Source organism: Equus quagga, chromosome 12, assembly GCF_021613505.1.
Source record: "Equus quagga isolate Etosha38 chromosome 12, UCLA_HA_Equagga_1.0, whole genome shotgun sequence".
In the NCBI taxonomy this organism is placed as follows: Eukaryota; Metazoa; Chordata; class Mammalia; order Perissodactyla; family Equidae; genus Equus; species Equus quagga.
The window spans coordinates 101238085-101260121 of NC_060278.1; the positions used below are offsets into that span (position 1 = coordinate 101238085).

The 22037-nt window shown below is 53.8% G+C and overlaps 1 protein-coding gene across 7 annotated transcripts in view; it reads right to left on the minus strand.

Annotated features, from left to right (window-relative positions):
* NFATC2 (nuclear factor of activated T cells 2) overlaps window positions 1-22037 on the minus strand; it is a 158071-nt gene that overhangs the window by 42211 nt on the left and 93823 nt on the right. For all 7 annotated transcript variants that reach the window (XM_046679450.1, XM_046679449.1, XM_046679448.1 and 4 more), the window contains exons 6-9: window positions 19839-19979; window positions 3790-3845; window positions 3283-3409; window positions 1549-2238 (exon numbers count right to left, since the gene is read on the minus strand). In XM_046679450.1, coding sequence (XP_046535406.1) covers window positions 1549-2238; window positions 3283-3409; window positions 3790-3845; window positions 19839-19979 — 1014 coding nt within the window. The remainder of the gene's footprint in view (window positions 1-1548; window positions 2239-3282; window positions 3410-3789; window positions 3846-19838; window positions 19980-22037) is intronic.

Below are 22037 nucleotides of genomic sequence, written 5' to 3' on the forward strand. Positions count from 1 at the left end.
TGTGGAGAGGGGTCCGGTGACGGCTGCGTTTCACCTAACGCTCACACCAGGCATTCCGTGTGAGCTGAATTCCCTACATGAGGATCCCCTTTCAAACACGCACCCGAACTTCATCTTAACCATTTGGGGTATAAATTGTTCAAGAATAAAATGCACAATTGTGCAACTGAGCAATTGTACATTGAACAATTGTAAATTGTTTTAAAAACCACAGTGACCCTAACTCAGCCTGTGTTTGATTCTTCAGGATCAGACAGAAGAATTATTAATGCAGTGACACCCAGAGGTCGGCCTTGTAAGGCTGTGGGGCGGTGTGACCCCGCCCTAAGTGGTCCTGGAGATCCTTGCTGGATGCATTTACGGGAAGTTTTTCATCAGTAGTTTTACTAAATCAAAGACATGGAAACTACTAGAAGCCACAGACAGCCCAGATCATCAAAACTTTGTGCAAAGTAAAAGTCCACAGTCCCTGAGTCGGCACCACAGGATTCCTGCCACTCCAGCGTCTGACACCTGGCACCTGGTCTTTATTGTAACTACTGTGGCCATTTTAAAGCTTTTTGCCTTATGTCCTACTCCTTGGCTGGGTTCCTGAGAGCAAATTTTCCTACACAATTGAGGTTGCGGGGTATATCAGATGCTACTGCCTGTAAAATGCGAGGCTGGAGCTGCAGACGGCAGCCAAGGGTGTAGGTTTCCCTTCTCCCATTAAGAAACTCAAACCACCCATCTTCTTTTTCTGGCGCCCCCAGGGTAGGGCTGCCGTGCCCGCCCGGCCCTCTCTGCCCGTCAGCTGCACCTGGCTAATCCCAGGTGAGTCCTGCCCACTCAGCTGGCCCTTCCTCCCTGAGATCACAGACTAATGTCACGTGCATTGCACCCCAACAACACACCCACCCGCTGGGCCCCCCACAGACTCACAGAGCGGCCTCTGCGTCGTCCTCTTGCCCGGCCGCCCCGTCAGCTGGGCTCACTACAACGGAAGCCCACTGTTTCCCTCCCATCAATGCGCCTCTCTGTTCCCCCAGCACACGGCAGAGCCTGCAAGCCCCCATTCATGCCCCGTGCCCACAGAGCCACTTTTCCATGCGCTTTCTCCTCCCTTCTCTCCACCCCTCCCCAAATACACAAAAGAGGGCTATAAAGTGGGATTTTTTTTCTCTACAGGAATAAAAGGTTAGCTTTCCTTCCTTTCTGCTTTCCTATCCTTCGTCTAAATTTGGCAAACGGAAAGAGAGTGGAAGCAGTTACGCGGACACAGTTCATGACCCAGGGGACACTCCTAGGGCCAGAACTGCCCTCGCTTGCTCTCTCTGTGGCGATGGCTGCAGGGCCACCACTGAAAGCCTTACTGCTCACCCCAGAACTGCGGGAAATGATCCGTGCACGGAGCTGGGGAGGTCTTAAGGCTTATCTTATTTAAGCTCCTTAAAGAGGGGGATGCGGAGGCCGGAAGGGGTGAAGATGACCCCAGGCCACTCAGTGAACCTGCTGGGGGGAGTGTTTCGGGGCCGTCCTCACGGGCACTGAGAAAAATAAGCCTCTTACCATCATCCAAGTAGGTCTGGTCCAGGTTCTGCTCCTGTTTAATTATCACTCCCGTGGGTAACACTTCCTTTTGGTCACTGACCGGGGGTCCGTTTTTGGCGGCTCTTTGGCTGGGGGCATTCTGCTGCTGAATGACCGTGGGGTAGGCCCCAGGGCTCAGCCTCTGGCCCTGACCGGTGGGCGGTGGGCCGGGCCTGGCGCTGCCGGGTGCGAAGTTCTCGCAGTACATGATGTGCTGGAACTCCTGGCGGCCTCCGCAGCGCAGCTGGGGACCGGCGGGCGGGTAGTGGATCACGGGTGAGGCCTGCTGGCCGGCCGGAGATGGGTGGAGCGCGGCCGAGCCCTGGCCCTGGGAGCCAGCGTGCACCAGCACCGAGCGGTGGGCGTCCGCCAGGGCCAGCGGGGCGGCCATGAGGGCCGGCTGCTGGTAGCCCAGCAGGCTGGGGCTCAGGCTCTTGCTCCGCTGGTAGAGGACGGCCGCGGGGTTCTGCTGCTGGTAGCGGGCGTCAGGGGACGAGAGCCCCGAGCGGAACTGCTGGCAGGGAGCCATGGTGGCCACGAGGCAGGAGGGGGACTCGGCCACCATCGGGTGCTGGGGGTAGTAAGGCTGGCTCCCCAGGCCCCCGTGGCTGGGGCTACACACCAAAGTGGGGTTGTATTCATCGGTGGGCTCCGTCTTGATGGCTGGGACTACGGGAGAGAAAAGCACAGTGGGCAACCCCTCTTAGTGCGAGGCAGCTGTGCCCAGAGGACTGGCAGACAGGGGCTGGGAACACAGCCTTGGGGTACGAACGGGTGGGTCAAACAGCTAAGTTCAGTCATTTATCAGCCTCGGGCAAGAGCATCCCCGTGCGACGGTCAGAGGTCAGACACTTTACCCCGGGCGACCATCTTGAACCCCGGGTCTTTCCAAGAGTGGAAAGGGGTGGCTGGTAGTTCTGTCTCTGCCCTGGAACTCTGCAGCCCTTTTCCACAAAAGGGGAGCTCAGAGAAGAAAGCCTGATTCAAGATTACGCCCGCCCCTCCCCCCCCAGCAGCTCCTGTCCCCCTTTCCCGCTGTGTCCTCCACAACACGTCCCACCATCTGAGACAGTCGGTGCATTTCACGTGCTCACTTGTTATCTGAACGCCCCCCGTCTAGAGTGCCAGCTCCCCAAAGGGAGGATTTTTGTGTCCGTTTTGCTCAACGCTGGGTCCCCGTGGCGGACAATGGTGCCTGGCACTCAGCCATTATCTGGACGAATGAATGAATGGAAACTGGCTCAGCTGCCCGTCTCAGCACGGTGGTCCTCTGCAGCGGTGAGAGCTCCTGGCCTGGCTGTCCACCCAGGAACTCCATGTGGCCACAGGGTCAGCCCGCTTCAGGGCATACTCACCTTTTACCCCTACCACGATCAAATATGAGACGGGGACACGAGTCATCAGCTTTGCAACCTGCTGTTGACCGACTGAGTCTCCAGACGCCTGTGTGAGTCCACCCTCCCAGAGGAAAACCTAACAGCAATAACAGCTCGTATGTTCACACCAGCTCACCGTGTGCTGTGCTAAGCGCTGCGTGTGCGTTTGATTTCTGTAACTCTCACAGGGAAGGCGTCATTTGACAAATGAGGAAACAGGCTCAGAGAGGTTGAGTCACCTGCCCAGGGTGGCCCAGCTGGCAGCAGACCTCACGGGTCCTCACTCGCGTGCCTGTCTGCCTCTCTACAACCGGGGCCTGCAGAGAGAACGCCTTACCTGGGTGGTAGGTAAAGTGCTGAGGCTGGCTTCGTTTCCTTTTCCCATTGATGACATAGAAGTTCACCTTCACGGAGGTACGGATATGCTTGTTCCGATACTCAGGAATCTCAACAAAAAGCATGTTCTAGAAGGAAGGAGTTGTCATTAACAGCAACCGTGTCTACATTCCGCTGCAAGGCCCACTGAGCCAGCCCATCTTAAGGGAGTCCTGGCGTGTTCCCTATGCTTACAGGCAAAATTCTAGTAAAGAGGAATTGACTTTCCGGCAAAGAAAGAATTGCCACTTACTCTATCGATGTGTATTAAAATGCCACAGTTACGAATGAGAGGGCCTGGCGCTCAATAAGTGTTTAATTCATTCGTCAATTCAATACCTACTGATTGCCTCTCAGGTCCAAAGCAGTGGGACTTTGATGAAGGAAGAAAAAAGAGGAGGAAAGAAAGCACAAGGGAGGTGGGAGGGAAACACGACAGGCCGCTCTGTCATCTTGGCCGGGTGCTTACGGGCTGGCTCTTGTCTTTATCCACCGTGGCTTCCATCTCCCAAATTTGCTGCCCATCTGGAAAAATTAAAAAATGACAGACTTTGAAGGAACTATTAGAAACCAAAGACTGAAGACAAAAGCTCACCAGCTTATATTTGTCTTGGCTTCCCTATGATACCACTTCAGTAAGGTGTGCGTGTGCGCTTGTGTTACGTACGTACATGTGGACATATCTGTATTTTTATTTACATACATGTATATTTATTTTTGCAAAGGGAATGCAGGTTGACGATGGAAAACTGGGCAACAATAGAAAATAAGGAAAAAAAACAGAAATTGCCCATCATCCCGACATCATTATCTTTTTTTCTCTACATCTGAATGCCTACAGAGTTTTCTTCCTAAAAACAAACAAAAAAAGTAGTCTCGTTATTCATTATACTTTATTATACGCTTTGCTCAACCAAAGACTATTTCCAAAATGTCGTGCTCACGCCGAGACTGTCACAGGAGCCCCATCATGGATCACTGGGTGCTCCAGACGTGCCTTCGTGGCTGTCTGAGAACACAGGTGGCTTCCACACTCTGTCCTAAGAGGCCACTGGAGAGGAGCAAACGCGGGCGCCGGCGCCCCAGCTCCCAGGGAGCAGACAGCCGATCCACACGGCTCGGCTCGCTGCAACCATCAACGCGAGGCTTCGCTCCACTGCAAACGCGCTCTCCTGGAGCACAGCACTCGTTCCCCAGTTTGGGGCCAACAAGTTGGGCCAAACAAAACTCCGCATTTACAAATAATAGCTTTCTTTTGCTGTCCACCTCCATTGGCCGTTGGGCAGTTTTCGGCTGAAACAAATCATTTCCACAAGTGTTTCCAGGGTATTTTGTGGAACACTGGCTCTGAAGAATGTTAAATGGGTTTATGAGAAAGGGAAACATTTTACAAGCTAAGAAGCATTTGGAGAATGCTGAGTCAAAGTCAAATGGGTTTCTTTACTGCAGGACTTCTCAGAGCCTTGAATCTGCTCACGTGCAGCGTGACTCTCCACTGTGGGCTGGAGTATGGAGCATGTCCAAAATTTGGCCAAAGAATTCCTCCCCACTTTTTTAAGCACCACTATTAGCATCTTCTGTGACAGGTCAGATCTCGTCTTGGCTCTTAACGCTCACCCACAGAAATCTAGTTTCCACGTATTATTTGAACTTCCTGGTATAGAACATATTTCCCCAAATAATAATTAATAAAAAGTCTTGTGATTGCTACCAAGCCTGATGCAATCTAGATGATCCTAACAACAAACAAGCCACGAGCCAGCAAGAGCCCTCTGTGACAAGTAAGTCTGCACGTCTCGGCCGCACAGTTCTCTGGGGCGCCATGTCTGAAATGACTAAAGAAGATACAGTTTACATCAAAAGGGAAGAGGAAAAGGGGGTCAGTGCACCGGCTCTCGCTACAGTGTGAGCTCCCTGCGGGAGGCACCGGGTTATACTCATCACCGTCTCCCCGACACCCGACATACTGCAGGGACCTAATAAACAGCTCATGTCTGAGCTCTCAAAAGTGTCGGCAGCTCCAAAGGCCACTGATGGGGCCAAGACAAAGCCAGACGCTCACATCACCCACCACTCAGAAGGAAGCAAGAAAGAGATAGATGGACATCAAGGAGCTTGAGGTTAGTCATCAAGACAGGGTACCTCCAGTGTGCAAAGCTCCGGACAGAACTAGTCAGAGAAAATCCTCACGTCTCTGTCACAGACAGATCAAAGGTCCTCCAACTGAGACAGCTGTTCCCCTCTCAGGCGGCGTAGGAGCCAGGCACCGGCCCTCGTTAAAAAGCGCTTTCTCATTCACTAGCTGCAACGCGAGCTCTAAGTCAGAAGATGGAGGAATAAATTAATCGAGGAAATGAACAATAACGTGTTGCTGTCTGGTGTGGGGGACCCGCCTCCTCAGCTCTCATTGGCTGAATTGAGCTCTGCCACCAGCCGTACCACGGTTCTTTCGGTTTGGCTCGTTACCCTGTATGAGCTTCCCTCACTTTGAAAAGAAAGGACCATTTTCAGAAGTCTGGTAATTAGGGGGAAAGGGAGAGGAGCACCTGGAAAAAGGACCAGCAGTAAAGCTGAGTCCATAAAGCTTCCACCCCAGTCCTCTCCCTCGACTCACGCCAACCAGTGGGAGAGGACCGCAGAGAATACAAAATGGCGGTGCAGTGGAAAGGGTGTCTCCACGGGGACAGTTCTCACAGAGTCTCTTCTGGTCGAGGGACCCAAGAGAAATGGGAGGGAGCCCTCCACCCAAATTTCACCCTTTTCTCCATCGCTGGCGGGCGTACAGAATAAGCAAAACTCCGTCTAAGCTCCACAGCAGCCTTGAAGGCCCTGTACGACCGGGGTCCTGCCCTCCGCCCAGCCTCTCTAGGCGCATTCTCCCCCTCCCAGTAGGAGTAAACAGCTCTCACGTCTGAGCACTCACGACATGCGAAGCATCACTCAAAGACCCCGCAGGTATAGACCTGTGTTGTCCACACAACAACCCTAGGCCCTGGGTCTGATCATCATCCCCATTTGACAGGTGAACACACCCAGGCACAGACAGGTGACAGCACTGGCCTAAGACACACAGCTAGTAGGTGAGGAAGCCAGATGTGAGTGAACAGGCTGGCTGTAGAGCCAGCACTCCTTATCCCGCTGACATGATGTGGTTTCAGATCCTTGTGCCCGCGCGGCTTTCCCGCCAAGTTAATGAAGGGCGGTGGGCAGGCACTGTGGGAGCCTTGCCCTTCACAACTCAACTGCCATCTCCTTTTTCAGACCAAGTTTGTCCCCTCTGGGCTCTCATCGCACCCTGGGTACCCCCGCCACCACCTCTCACTGCCTCCCCATTCTCTAGGACGTCCTCAGAGGCCACGTCTCCCTCATTCCATACCGGGTGCTCAGCTGTTTGGTGGCACGATCAGAATTAAAATTGCTGCAAGAAGTACCAGCAACCGTCTAAGGGGCTGCTGGGCAGCAGAATGCTCCTTCAAAGAAGGCAGAGGTCCATCGGGCAGAAACCACCCAAGCGTCCACCGCTGGATGAACAGATAAATGAAGTGTGGTCTAGACAGAATGGAACATTATTCAGCCTTAAAAGGGAAGGAGGCTTTGACATATGCTGCTCACAGATGGACCCTGAAAAGATTATACTGAGTGAAACAAGCCAGACACAAAAGGACAAATATTGTATGACCCCACTTCTCCGAGGTGCACAGAATGGGCAAACTCAGAGAGACAGAAACGTACAGGTTGCCAGGGGCTGGGGGAGAAGGGCGTGGGGAGTGATTAACGGGCACAGAGCGCCTGCTTCAGAAAATGTAAAAAAGTCTGAAAATAGTGGCGATGGCTACACAACACTGTGAATGTATCTGATGCCACTGAATTATGCACTTATAATGGTTAAAATGATCACTATTACGTCATGCATATTTTACCACAATTTTTTTAAAAGCCAATTGGCCTCACACTAGAGACCTGGCTTGTTTTGTGGCCTAAAGAGTGGCTTAGCGGTTTTTTAATTAGCTCCTGCCATTTCAAAATGAGATTTCACCTAAAAATGTAGATTCTGCTCTTGAAAAAAAATAGATTCAGGGGCTGGCTTGGTGGCACAGTGGTTAAGTTCACACGTTTCACTTTGGCAGCCTGGGGTTCGCCGGTTCAGATCCCAGGTACGGACACGGCACCACTTGGCAAGCCATGCTGTGGTAGGCATCCCACATATAAAATAGAGGAAGATTGGCACGGATGTTAGCTCAGGGCCAGTCTTCCTCAGCAAAAAGAGGAGAATTGGAGGCAGATGCTAGCTCAGGGCTAATCTTCCTCAAAAAAAAAAAAAACCAGACTCAGATGATCTGCCCATTCTGGCACCTGCACAAGAACCTGACTGTGGCGGCCTCTTCTGACAGCGCCGTGCTCCCCACATCTCCGCAGCCCCCAGCCCTGGCCCCCCCACCTCCCATTTACTTTCCACGCCCCCCTGGGGGCTTTTGAGAGAAAGAGACAGGTGCTGCCCCCACAACACCGTGTGGAGAACTGGCCGGGGTTCTGCAGAATGCCCCTCCGATGGGATGTGCCTGATGTTTTCTCACAACTGCACGACATTTTGGCCAGAAAAAGCCACCACCCAACGGTGTGTCGGTCAGTGTCCCACTCTGTTGCTGCACGTTTCCTCCCTGACACCAAAGACCCCTGGCCATCTGTCCAGATGGGTAAACACCTTGATTTCCCTCCTCCTAGACCACAGGCCCCTTGCTCCAAGGACTTGACCTTCTCTTTTCTTCAGAATCAGAAGCCTGTGCCCAGGAAGCCCTCAGCCACCATGCAGCCCAGCCTCCTTTGAGGGCCCCGTGTGTCCACACGGGCCTCTCCAGCATGGCTGCAAAGGGACATCCCTACACAGCCACACACCTAAAGATTCTCCCTTCCTCCCGCCTGCCTGCTCTCTTCTGGGCTGCAGCCGGAGCAAACAGGACCTGCAGGCTGCCCCTCCCCAGGACGCCCTCTGCCGCAAGTTGGAAGGAAGGAAGGAAGGAAGCCGGTGGCTTTAGGAAGGATGCCTGGTCGCTGTAGTGTCCTCTGTTAGGCCTTTAGCCACACGATTACTGCAGCCCCAGCCTTACTCGGGCATGTTCTGTGGCCAGAACCGACCTCCCTACTCTGTGCCACCAACGCACTCCCCCTTGTATTCCTGCGTACCCCAAACTCTGGAGCAGACAGATCCAGCTTCGAATGCTTGTTTTGCCTCCAATTAGCTCTGTGAGCATGAATAAGACACGTTACCACTCTTTGCGTCATACCCAAAATACGGGGATCATCACAGAACCCAGACCTCACAGGTTCTCCCCAAGATAAGAGGCACGTGGCAGAGTGGAAACACTCGACAGACAGTGGCGAGCACTGTTATCACGGCTACGGCAACACATTATTTAAATATCGTCTTCTTTACCATTTTTTTGCATATATCCCACAATGGGTTAATAATGAAAAAAATCCACAAGCATTTTTTTAATCAGATAATAATACACCTCCTCTGACTGCAATTATAAATACTTGTGCCTGCAAGCACAGGCTGGAGGGAATTTACCGAGGAACAACGTCATTATCTGAGACAGGTGGCACAGTGCCTGATTTTCTTTCCTTTCAAAAATGGGTCTTTTCACCATTATCTCAACTTTTGAAAAAGAGCGAGAGGGCTCACAGGAAAGAGAAATCAAAACCTATCCCGTGAGCCCAAGCCAGGGGCCCGCTTCTTCCGCGTGGCTCCTCGGGTACCTGAAGCCGCAGGGCAGTTTCAGGAGCCAGCCCGGTGGCGGTCACGTGGGGTCTGCCCTCAGTCCTCAACCGACAATCCCCAGCGGCAGTGAAAGCTGACGTCGCTGTCCTCAGTTTCACGTGGCACGTGGAAGACACACTCCAGAGAGCTGGTCTCTAAGGAAGCGTGTGGTTTGCAAAATGCCTCAAGGCCATTTTCCTGGGCTCCTCCTCCATCCCCACCCCACCTCCCCCAGCACACAGCTCCTTGGATTTCGCCAAGAGAATGCACCAATGCCATCCTCTGAACTGAGCTCCAGTGGAACTCACAGCAATGCTGGCAGGGCTCGCTCAGCCTGACGTCACTCTGTCCACGTTCAAGTCCTGTCGTCGCCATTTACTAGCTGTGTGGCCCTTGAGCGGTAGCTTACCCTCTCTGTGCCTCACTTTCCTCACAGGCAAATAATAAAGTTAATGCACTGACTTCAAAGAGTTGTGGCAAGAATTCAAATAGGGATTATACGTAAAATGCTTAGCAAAATGCCCAGCCCACAGTGAGTGCTGCCATTGTTATTATCTTGGAATTCAGTGTCTCACATAGGTCTGACTCTAGGGAGAAAGAACTGGCTGGCCCTCCTGCCCCAAGTGTTCTGGGGGGTATCACAGTTTCTCACTTCATTTCATTGCATGAAGTCTCTCACTGCAAATAAATAAAATGGACACAAAAGGTGTTCACTGAGAGGGGACAGGCTGAATTAATTATGGGCCACGCACACCTGCTATGAACACCAGCTACCTTAGACAAGGGAACACCAGGCAGCTCTTAGAATAAGGAAGATCATATTTTCTGACCTGGAAATGCGTCCCTGTTATGTTAAAAAGAAGAATTTTTTAACTGCCGCAGACCAGCATGTGCAGCACGACGCCCCTTTGGGAGTCTATAAGTGTGTCAGCTTCAACTCAGGGAAGCTGTGCCCAAGCGAGGACCAGGGCTCCCCCCCGGGGCTGGGCCTGGATGGAGCAGGTGAGACCTGCACGTCTTCTGTCACAGGATTCTAGAAACACGGTAGAACTATGACTTAAATTTGTGTGCATTTTTTAAAATAAAGTTTTTCTCTCAAGACAAAAGGACCCTGAATCTGCCTGTTGACTTGCCTGTCTCCCCGGAGCCTTCTGGGGCCACGATCTCAGATATCTTAGACGGAGGCTGGGCAGGGCCCCCCAGCACTGATTAAGCTCCGACTGCACAGCAGGCCCCATGCAGGCTGTTTGGACCGTGATACAAACCACACACACCTTCCTGCCCTCAAGGGCCCCGAGACGAGGAAGCAGGGCCTGACGGTCCACCGCAGCTCAAAAAGACACGGACTCAAGGTTCCTCACCTCCCCTGGGATGAGGACTTGCCTCCTTCCTCAGCTTCCCTCCCCTGACTCCGCTCCAGCCACACGGACCTTCTCGGTCCCTCCAACAACCACGCTCGCTCTCCTCCAGACCTCGCCAGGGCCAGTTCCCTCCCATCCTCAGGTTCGGCTCAGCAGGTCCCCCTGACCTGTCCCCATCCTCTGTCACTTTCTACTCCCACCTTGCACTCTCTGACATCATTTGACCTCCCTGTTGTTTCTCTCTCTCTCCCCTGCGAGGCTGTAGGCTCCCTGAGGGCAGCATCATGCACCTGTCTTATTCGATGCTTGGTCCCCAGCACAAGTCTGGCACACACAGGTGCTCAATAAACCCTGGCGGAGTAAACAGACCAACCGACCTCAGGACGCCCGGTGCTTGGCCCGCAGCCAGAGCTCAGGCAGCGTCTGACCCCCAGCCTCTCTGGCAAAAAGACGCCACAAAGACAAATCGCGGAGCCCTTACTGAAGACGCATTTTTGGGAACTGACTGATGAGGAAGGAGCCTGGAATACGGGCGCAGACAAGGAACCAGACGCGACCACAGCCACGTGGCCTGAGTTCTACATAATCCAGCTCCCCAGCCAACCCCAGGTCTGCGACTCCGGGAGAGCCTGCCGGGAACAGAAGGGGCCCAGGGGGACAAGCACACGTCCACTGTGCTGGGCGGAGATGAAATCAAGGACTTGGTCTCTGGAGCAGATGCTCAGGCAGACTTCCTCCATCCTTAATTAACGGGCACTGGCAGCCCTTCCAGGGTTGCTCAGAGGGGAAGAGACGAGCGCCAACTTCTTTGGGCAAAAGGCTTGCGTCTAGAGAAGACTTAGCAAGATTCTGCAAGAAAAAAGCCAGGGTGGGGAGCATGCATGGCCCAATGAGCATCACAGCCTTCATCTCCCGTTGACGGTCGCGGGCGGAGGCCGTCATTCAGCGGATCTTTCCCGCAGGGGGCTCTAGAACTCGCAGACCAAACAAGGTCAGGAGACGGCAGGGCTGGGTCCCCGGGGGCCGCCGATCAGCGGTCAGCGCTCACAGGAGGGCCGAGCGAGCTCTCAGGAGGGGAAGCGGGCTGTCCCTGCTCCAACTCCAAGCGGGCCTCAGGCTCCCGCAAATGGGGAGGAAGCTGAGGTGTGAGGCTGCGTTAGGAAACCGTGCCTGAGGCTTCCCAGCCCTGGCTCAACGAAGATGGCTGAAGCCAGTCCAGTCTGCTGGACACCCGCTAACGAGCAGAAAAACATGCGCTCCCTGGATTCGCAGGCAGGTGGGGGTCAGGAGCGTCCCCTTCACTGAGGAGTACACCCTCCCAGAATGGCACCGCTGCCCAGGGGGAACTCCTGAGGGTGGGGAGGAAGGCCATCCTGCCTCCCCCCTCCTCCTGCCCCGCCACCTCCTCCAGGGCTCACCCCTGCGTCCCCCGCCCCCGACAACCGCAGTGTCTGCCCACTCACCTCCCAGCTCCCACCAACCCTAACCCGCAAAGTCCACTCTTCATGCCGATTGTGAGAACAATCTTTCAGATGTAAAGTAGGCCACGTCACTCCTCTGCTTCGAAGCCTCCAGCAGCTACTCGAATAAAATCCAAACTCCTCACAGCGCCTACAGGAGCCGGCACGCTCCGACCCCTCCCCAGCGACCTCTCCAGCTCAGCTGCACCAGCCCCCCCGGGCCTGCTTTCAGACCTCACCTGTCCCAAGCCCATCCCCAGGCTGGGGCCGTGGCCCTGGGCGGGTCCTTCTGCCTGGACACTGGTCCAACCATCCACTCGGCTCCCTCTTTCTCTCCTTCAGGGCTCTGCTCAAAGTCACCTCCTCAGGGAAGCCCTCCCTGACTGCCCTCACCAGACTTGCCAGATTTAACAAATAAAAATACAGGACATCGAGTTAAACTTGAATTTCAGGAAACTGACCTCAAGTAGGTCCCAAACTCTGTGCCACTGCATGTGACATACTCGCACTAGAGAAATTTGTCGTTTGTCTGAAATTCGAATTTAACTGAGTGTCCTATATTTTTCTCTCTACCTCCAGACCCTTAGCTCTCGGTCCTACAACGTGGTTTCGCCATCTTCACAGCACTTTCTGCATCTCAAAGTGGCCTGCTTATAAACAAGTGTGACACTGTCCACCCCCTGAGGGCAGGGACCTCATCTGTCACGCGTCCCCAGTCCCGGGCACAGCACCGGCACACAGCGGGTATTCAGCAAACACCTGGGGAGTGACGAAGGAAGCCGCTGGCTGAGCGAGCGGAGCGAGGCTGGCAGAGCATGGCTTGCTCATTTCACACAGAGGCCAGATCCCAGCTCACCTTTCGCCCACCCCAGGCCAGCCTCTTTCCAATGACGAGCGTCATCTACAGGTGTCCCACACGGGCTGCACACAGCCAGGCGCACTGGGAACCAGGAAACGGGGGCTTCAGCTCCGGCCCTGCACTGACGAGCCCTGTCACCTCCAGGAAGCCTGCCAACCTCACTGTGCCAGTCGGCGTGCCCATCTGTAGAGCGGGGGCGGGACTGGGCTGTCGTCAAGCCCCTCCAGCTCCTTCAGGCTGTGACAGCAAAGTCGGATGGCTCACAGGTGAGAGGACGGGAGGAACTCACCGTGCCTGGAAGGACTCTGCTCCCAGACAAGAAGCCCACAGGCCCTGCCTTCCTGACTCGATGCATAGTCAGTGAGCACCCCGGGCGCACGTGGAAGGTCAGTGGACATCCTCTGAGCACCTTCCATGCACCGACTAGCCCTGAGCCAACAGCTGCTGCCAATCCTCCTCTTTTTGCTGAGGAAGACTGGCCCTGAGCTAACATCCATGCCCATCTTCCTCTACTTTCTATGTGGGATGCCTACCACAGCATGGCTTTTGCAAGCGGTGCCATGTCTGCACCGGGATCCGAACTGGCGAACCCTGGGCTGCAGAAGCGGAACGTGTGAACTTAACCGCTACGCCACCGGTCTGGTCCCATACCACTTTTATTAAAAAAAAAAAAAAAAAAGCACACAAGCAAAAAATTATAGAAAAATAATAGAAAGGGGTGTCAGACAGTTAATTAATAAAAGATATTATGATTTTCTTGGGCGGGGGGGAATTCCAGCCTAATTGCAATTTCTAATGGCAGAAACACTAGGACCCAAGTTCATTAGCAGATTGATTTCTCTGTGTCCTCTTTCAAAGGCATCCAAACAGAATGAACTGCAGGATCTCTTCACTCAAAAGTCTGTTCTTACTATGTGCAAAGGCGGAAGTTTGGGCAACTATCTCGGGCTCTCTGAAAATGAGACCATTTTCTCGGTCTCCGGGGGGGGCTTCCGAGTGGAGCCCTGGCCTCTGGCTTGGGAGGAAAGCTGTGTGCAGGCGGTGGGCTCCAGCCCAGGGGGGCCGATGACGCTGTGGCCGTGAGTCACCGAGGGCAAAGGTCTGCAGAGCCTGAGTCATGCCCCGGCCCAGCCTCGAGTCTGACCTTTCCCAGAGGGAAGCCCAAGCAAGAGAGAGTCCCACAGCCGGCCTATTGTTTCAGAAAACGCCACACCAGGCAGAGCCAAACCCACGGAGAAAAGCAGGTGGGAGGAGAAGGTGCCTTCTCGAAGACGGGTCCAATTTTTCCAGGATACAAATTCATGGAAAAATACTTAATTTAGCAAAAAAAAATTATTTTAAGCACATGCATTTATATTTATTAAACAAAGCTCAAAATACAACCTTTGGGAACCTCCAAGTAATAAAATGACTCACACTAGGATGCGATGACTCAGTGGGAGAGGGAATTCCACCACCCACGCCTCCTTTCTCAAAAATCAATTTGCCCTCTCGACAGGTGATGCGAGCCTCGGCTGCCACACGGTTCCAAGAAAACCATCCAACAAAACAAAACACAAATGCTCTTCAAACAATTGAAGTTTCAAAGCTGAGTAATCCCAGGCAGGCAAGTTTCCAACCTCCACCCCCGCGGGACACAGAGAGCCAGGGAGCTCCCGGGCCAGGGCCGGGGGCCTGAATTAAGAAAGATTTACCAGCTGAAAAATTCCAAAACCCTGTGTCATGTGGAGGAACCTTCCAAAACATTGGATCCCGCCCAGGCACGGCGAGTCGCTGGAAGCCATGGCAACGCCGTTTCCGCTGCCACATCACTTTTATTTTTGTGTCCTTAGATTTTTTCCTGTTTTGCAATGTTTTGCTGGGACCCCCGACTCCGCCTGAGGCCCGGGTGGCCAGGGGCCAGGGTTACGGCTGAAGTCAGGGACAACCTGGCCTTCCCGGCATGAACTTCGCCTGGAAGGTGACGCATTGTGTGCATTTCAGAGGACATACGAAGGCTTTTCAGCAGTGACTGAGCACTGGCAGTGGGAAGGACCCCAGTCGTTCTGTTTGGTTTCTCTCTGTCCCCTTGGACGCGGCTAGAGACATCACTCTGGGGGTGGTGATAAATGCTTCTCCGGGTCCCAGCTCTGTCACTGGCTGTGGGCTGACTTGGGGCAGGGGCTTGACCTCTAGGAGCCTCAGTGACCACATCTGTAAGATGGGGACGATGCCATCCACCTCTCAGGCCAGTGTGACAACTAAAGGAGATGACACATCCTTTCAACAACACGTCTGAACACCTACTGTGTGCCAGGGACTGTCCTAAATGCTGCAGATACACGAGCAGCACCAGGTCCCCGCCCTCAGGGAGCTCAGAGTCATGCGGGAGACCAGACAATAGCTGAGCAGACAGACAGACAGACAGACAACCTCAGTCATGCCAAGTGCTACCGAGAGAGCAGAGCAGGGCCACGGGACAGAGGGGGACAGGACGAACCCTGAAGCAGGGGAGGATGAACCACCCCAGCGGATGGTCCAGGAGGGGCTCACTGAGAACGTCACCTCTGAGCTGCCACTCGAAGGAAGAGGACGCAGCCTTATCAAGAAATGGTGGGAGAAGATTCTAAGAGGGAACAGCGAAAGCAAAGATCCCGAGGCAGCAACGAGCGTGGGGTGACCGAGGACAGAAGGAAGACAGGCACCGCTCCAGCCAAGAGATCCAGGGGACAAGTCAGAAGAGCTGGAATCAGAGAGATGGGCAGAGGCCAGATCACACAGGCTCTTGGAAGTCATGAAAATGATTAAAAATAGCAATAAAAATAATATAATAATCATTATTATTACTGCTGCTATAAATAAGGTACCATTTTCCAAAACACCGAGCTTTTCTAACTTAAGAAACCCCACGCTGCCCCTCTCCTACTGTTTTTCCACCGTTCTCCAATTTGTCATCCCGCTGGAGTGGAAACTGCCAATTCCATTTGAGTCGACAGCTATAAAAAGAACGCTGGAGCTGGCGGTGCCGATGACCCAATGTGGGGGCTAAGATTAGCCCAGGAGGCTGTCACCTTTCCTTAATGCGAGGACCAGCTGGGGTTCCCCGTCCTTGGAAAACTTCAACTGTTCCACTCCACCCACCCCAAGGTGCCCTCGCCGGCCAAGCTGTCCATGGAGATGGGAACGGAGATGCGTTTTGGAAAAACGAAGTTGAGCAACAGGGATTCCCCCTGCAGAAGGCGGTCCTGGGCCGGGAGGCGAGTCCGCGGGGTCAAAAGCACGGGCGCAGCTCCCTGCAAACGCCAGGCCCCCCCGGGGGCCGGACATCCCACCAGGGAGGCCCACCGCGGCTCTGGGGGTTCAGGGGCGTCTCAAAGATCCCTGCGTGTCGCTGGCATCAATCCAGGAACCACACTCGCCCAGGATTCTCTACTTAGACTTGAAAAGGATCCTCTCAACCCCAGTGACCCACTGCTGAATTCAAGGGTCTATCTCACCACAAATGGTTCAAGGCAGTGGCTCAGAGCAGCTCAAGGGTCTTCAGGCAAATTACCCTGGTTCTAAGCTTTTTGCAGACTCTGGAGCAAGACTGCCTGGGAGGAAACCCAGCACTGCCATTTACCAGCTGTGTGATCTTCACTAGGTTACTTAACCTCTCTGTGCTGGTTTCTCATCAGTCACATCGGGAGAAGAGGAGCTATCTTGTAGGGCCGTCACGAGGTCTCAGATCAGTTACCAGTGCTTAGAAAAAGGTCTGCCATGTAGTTGATTATTCTCACTTACTTGGTTCCATGAGATAAAATCTTACTCATTTTTGTCCTCCCACAGCCTAAACATAATGCTAATGTTGAAGGAGCGGCTACGATGTGCCAGGCTCCGTGCACAGAGCCTGATCTGAACGATCTCACTTGCTCCTCTCGTCTCTCGAGAGAAGGACATCGTCTGCATTTTACAAAAGAGGAAACGTTGGCTCAGAGAGGTGACGGGACTCACCCAGGGTGACAGAGCTCCCCATTGCAGGGCCAGCCTCGAACCCGGGCCCTCTGACCTCAGAGCCTGCGCCTGCCCCCGCCCAGCGCTCAGCCCCCAGAGCTGGCCCAGCTGCGAACCAAATAAACACGGCCCGAGCGAGGACAGCGCTGGAAAGACCGCAGAATGACAGCCAGCAGTTGCCGAGCACGCGCCCCGCACCAAGGGCACCCGCCCGTTCATGCACGCGACCCTGCGGGAGGGACTGGGACGGGCTCACTTGACAGAGGGAAACTGAGGCCCAGAGATGGAACAACAGGACAATGCTGACATTATCTGCCCGTGAGTCCCCTGGCTCGGCCGTCCACCCCCCGGGGGTCCGGTCAGACAAGACAACTCGGGCAAGTCACCAGCAGTGGGCCCACCCACGGCCGGTGTGTCCTCACAGCGAGCTGCCAGGGACACGCAGCTGTCAAAGCCGCAACAGGCTCAGTTTTCCTCCTTCGAGGGGTAAATGAAGTTCCTTTACCTTCACAGAGCCACAGAGTGAACGCCACTTGTTCGTTCGTTCGATCGATCATTTATTCATTCAACAAATACTTAATGGGCACCCTTGAGCAGCTTCACAAGGATGTGAGGTCCTTTGACAACTGGAAGCCGGCTGGCTTCCCGCTCCACAAGGAACTCACAGGACCCGGCCTCCGAGCCGTCCCTGCGCAGTTCCATCCGCCTCCCAGGGAGCCTGCTGACCTGGACACGGATAACAAGACGTCCGTATGTTTTTAGCATCTTCCCCTCTGCCAATAAAGTGCTTAGAAGCCACACGCTTCTTGGGAAAGGCAGCAGAAGGCCAGCAGGACGGTTTCCTGTACAGACGCATCTAAGCTGGAGAGGCTAATTTTACTTGGTCATGTACATTTCATGCCACTCTCCTGCTCAAGGACCCACCGTGCCTCCCTAGTACCCTACCAATGTGCAGAGCAAACCAAGGCCACGTCTCTACCCGGCACTGGGAGACCTCTCTGTTCCGCTCTCTGCCTGCTCATCAAAACACTCCCTGCTGTTGACCAGCCTCTGCTCCAGCCACGTCAGTTTGCTCTCTGACTCACGAGAGCCTAGAAAACTCTTGCCAGAGGCAGTCTTTTACTCTGTCCCACTACCTGAGAAATGAGCCTCCCCCAAAATGTATCAAGATTCTTAACACACGCACACCCCTTGAATCCACTACCCCACACACAGGCCTTAACCCCATGGAACAACAATAACAAATAGCATTAGCTAACACATACTGAGCACTTACTCTACACCAGGCATTTTATAAGTACTTAACATGTATGAACCCTCAATCTTATGACTACACTAGGAGGGAGGCCTGTCATCATCTTCATTATACAGACAAGCAAACTGTTGCCCAGAGAGGTTAAGTAACTTTCCCAATGTCACACAGCTACAAAGTAGGGGAGCTGGGTTTTTAACACAAGCAGACTGGCTTGAGAGCATGGGTCCTTACACAGCTGACAAAGGCATGCAGAAGATGTTCATCACTGAGCTACTTATGAGAGCACAAAGTTGGAAGCAGCCTAACGTCCAATAAAAGGGGACTGGTTAAATAACATACTGGACAACCAGAGGACAGAGTGCAATGCATCCGTTTAAATGTCTGCATTTCTAACCCCTCATTGCACCACGACAGCCCCCCAAACCCACAGCGACCGACAACATGCCTTCCAGACCGCTCCCAAACCCACCCATTCACCTCCAGCCCCCACTGCCATGGCCTTACTTAAGGCTTTTTTTTTTTCTGCAATAACTTCATCAAAGTTCTTTAAAATCAACACTGCCTTCTATCATGCTTTCAAAGTGCGAGGAACCAGTTCCCACGGCCCAGTGACAGGGCCAGCCCATCCCAATAATACACAGATTGATGTCCCCAGTTTGAATGGCAGACCCCAAAGGAGGTGACCTTGTGCAGTGCACAATCCCCACAACTGGAGAACCTGCCCATTATATTCTCTGGATCATCCTAAGAAAAATAAACAAACAAACATCAACAGCTTTTTGAATTAACCTACCAAAATCACGTCCATTAGAGGAAAAAAACTAGATCCAGCACCCATAACTATCAAATAATTGCATAACCTGATATTTTTCCTACATCGGATCATTTTCTCTTTCCTGTGTTCCCTTTGGCACTACATGAAGCAGCAGTTCTTTCAGTGCACGGAAGAAAGAATACACGCTGCAAATAAACCAAAACATTAACCCTCTCAGGGCAAAGTGTGGATTAAAGAGAAGGACCAGGCAAGCAATACTTTTTCATTTAGAAGAAATGGCCCTTCTGGGATGGGGTGAAACCATTGCTGACCCCGTACTGGGGGAAGTCGCAGTTTGCAGATTTCTGAAAGGAATTCAGCAATACGTATCTAAAGGCCTGGAAATGACTATCCACAGTTCCCCTGCCAGGAATAACCCAAAACTAATCACAACGATACACAGAGCAATTCATGCATAAGACTAATTAATTAATGTGAAAAGCAGAAGAAGATTAATTGCAGCACCATCAATAATAGAAATGTAAGTAGCCCATGTCCATCGGCTTACAACCTGCCCGGTGCCGTTATAATCACTCGACATTATTAACTCATGGAACCTTTGCGCCAACCCTCTGGGGCAACAACTCTTGTTATTATCATTCTATACATAAGGAAATGGAGGCACAGACAGGTTAGGTAATTTGCCTAAGATCACAGAGCAAGCAAGTAGCAAAGCCAGGATTTGAACCCAGGAAATCCAGGGCCAGAGCAGATGCGCCCCGTCACTGGACTGTTCAGCCTCCCTTGCTGAAAATAGTAAAAGCTGAAAAAGTTTGCCTCTCTACGTGACAAAATACTTTAAAAAGAAGAGCTGGGTATGGGGACAACCTAACACCCAATGGGACACACAGGATGGCAGCTTCCTACAGGGGTGACTGTGTCGACGTCGCAATCACTGGAGACGCGGAAGCTTCTCTCATGAGTAAGAAGAGCAGAATATAACTCTCGGGATCTACCCCCTAGACTAGTGCTGTTTAGAAGAAAAAGACAGTTGCTTTCGCTAGGCGCCGGTGAGCACAAACGAGCTGGGAGCCCTGACCTGTGGTCTTCTCGGTGAACAGGACCTTGGACTCGGCCGTGAAGTTCTGTCCGGTGAGGATCATCTGCTGGCCCCCGTAGACCAGGCAGCTGTCGATGTCCTGCCTCTCCACCATGGGCAGCTCGTGGGCGGATCGCTGGGCTGAGGGCAAGAGAGAAAGGAGTCACCGTGAGAACCGGAGCTGTCCGCACGAAGCGGGCTTCTGATCTCGTGGCAAACAGATACCTCAGATGGATGCATTTGGGAATTAATTCGAAATCCTGCACGTGCTCTTCAACACAACCCTGACCCGCCCCACCACCTCTGCAGAATTCATTTTCTAGACTGCCCCTGGCTCGCTCGATCCAGCCATACTTCCAGAACATTCTCGCTGTCTCTCACACACTCAGCCCACTCCTCTCTTTGAGCGTTTGCACTTTCCAGGCCCTTGTTCTGGAAGGTTCTTCCCCGATTATCTGCATGGCTCCCCTTCCTCCCTCCTTGCAGGTCCTCAGACGTCACCTCAGAGAGGCTTCCTCCCCTGACCCTTCCACATGCCCCCTCTGCAGTTAAAACAGCGGTACCCAACCCCTGTCCATCTGTCCGTCTATCTGTCCGTCTGTCTGTATATCTCTCCCCCTCTCTTTACTTCACCCCGCTTTGTTTTTCTCAAAGACCTTTCCTCTTTCAGATGCACTGCAGGGAGCCTCATGGGTGTCTCTGGCTTTGTCTCTCCCCCTGCAGTGGGCTGTAAGCCCCAGGAGCAGGGTGCTGTTCCGTGCGCTGTTCCATGCGCTGTGTAAGCCCATGGCCGGGAACAGCACCCAGGACTGAGTGGGAGGTGCTTGAGGTGGATGGACGGACAGATGGACGGATGGATGGACAGGGACAGATGTGGATATACCCCAATATATCTTGATATACGTAACCGTGTCTCATTATCTCTATATTATCCGGATCCACATCCTCATCCACGTCTACAACGAATGAAAGACGGAGGAGGAGGCCAGGCCGGGCCAGCACAGCCATGTACCTGATGCTCGCAGCAACCTTTTGAGGAAGGAAGTATTCAAATCGTTCACATCTGACTGGGAAGAAAACTGAAGCTGAAAGAAGGCAGGCCACCACTCGGCCGAGGGTACGTGTGAGGCTAAGATCTGAGCCTCCAAAGCCACTCTGTCCCGCTCCAAAGACCCATCTCTGAGCCACCCCCGCCAGCCACGGATTCCTTCCCGCAGGAAAGCACGAGACCCTCTCCAGCTGCCGTCCCAGGGCCGGGGGAGAAACGAGGCCCTGCCAGCACAAGGGACCGATCTGCGCAGGCCTGGCCTTGGCAGCGTGGGCCGCAGAGGCCGGCCCTCCCCTCGGTGAGTCAGCCTGAGCCCCTGGCGTTCCTCCCAGAGCCGGAGAACCGGGCGGAGGGCCAGCCCTCTCCGTGCCAGGGGCCTGTGGACCTCCCCATCCGGGAGCCGAGGCAGCAACTGCGTGAGGCCCGAGGTCCAAGCCTAACCCTTCCCTCCCGGCCGGCCTGGGCCTCCAGGTGGCCGAGCATCCCCGCCATCTGCCCCGGAGCCACGCTGAGACCGGCTCCTTCAGGAGCCACCACGCACGCTCGGCGGCATTGGAGAAGGCTGTTGTGGACCCGCCGGACGCTCTCAGACACTTCACCCTGAAGGTCACCCCAAGAACTGGCAACGACCCCCGTGCCGGGGTCTCCCCATCCCAGACTCTGCCCAGGCTCTGCTCCCAGAGGCCAGGCAGCACTGCTCCAGGGGCTGCCAGCTGCGAGAATGTATCACAAAGGGCCCTCTGCAGAAGCTGCTAATGTCTCCCACATGGGCTGCGCTATTAATCCTTTCTTTCAATATAGGACTTTTGTGTGACTTCCTAATTGAGCTGCCACAAACCGAGATTTATTAGCAGTGAAAACAGCAGCCGCGTCGCCTGGAAAAGCAGGTCCCCGCGTTTAGGATCTGCCTTTGAGGAGTTCGGGGGGCAACCGGGGGCTTCGGGATGGGTGGGGAGGTGGCAAGAGCCACCCCTCCCATTTTGCAGGTGGAAAGCTTGAGTCATCGCTACTGGGGAAGCCGGCCAAGGGCTCGCGGCAGCCAGGCCGGGGATGGCCGCCCCGTGGATCACTGTGCATCGCGGGGAACACAACCCGCCTCTCTCCCGAAGCAGCCTCGTTGCTTCTCCCTTCGTAGCCTCGCAGCTTCAGAC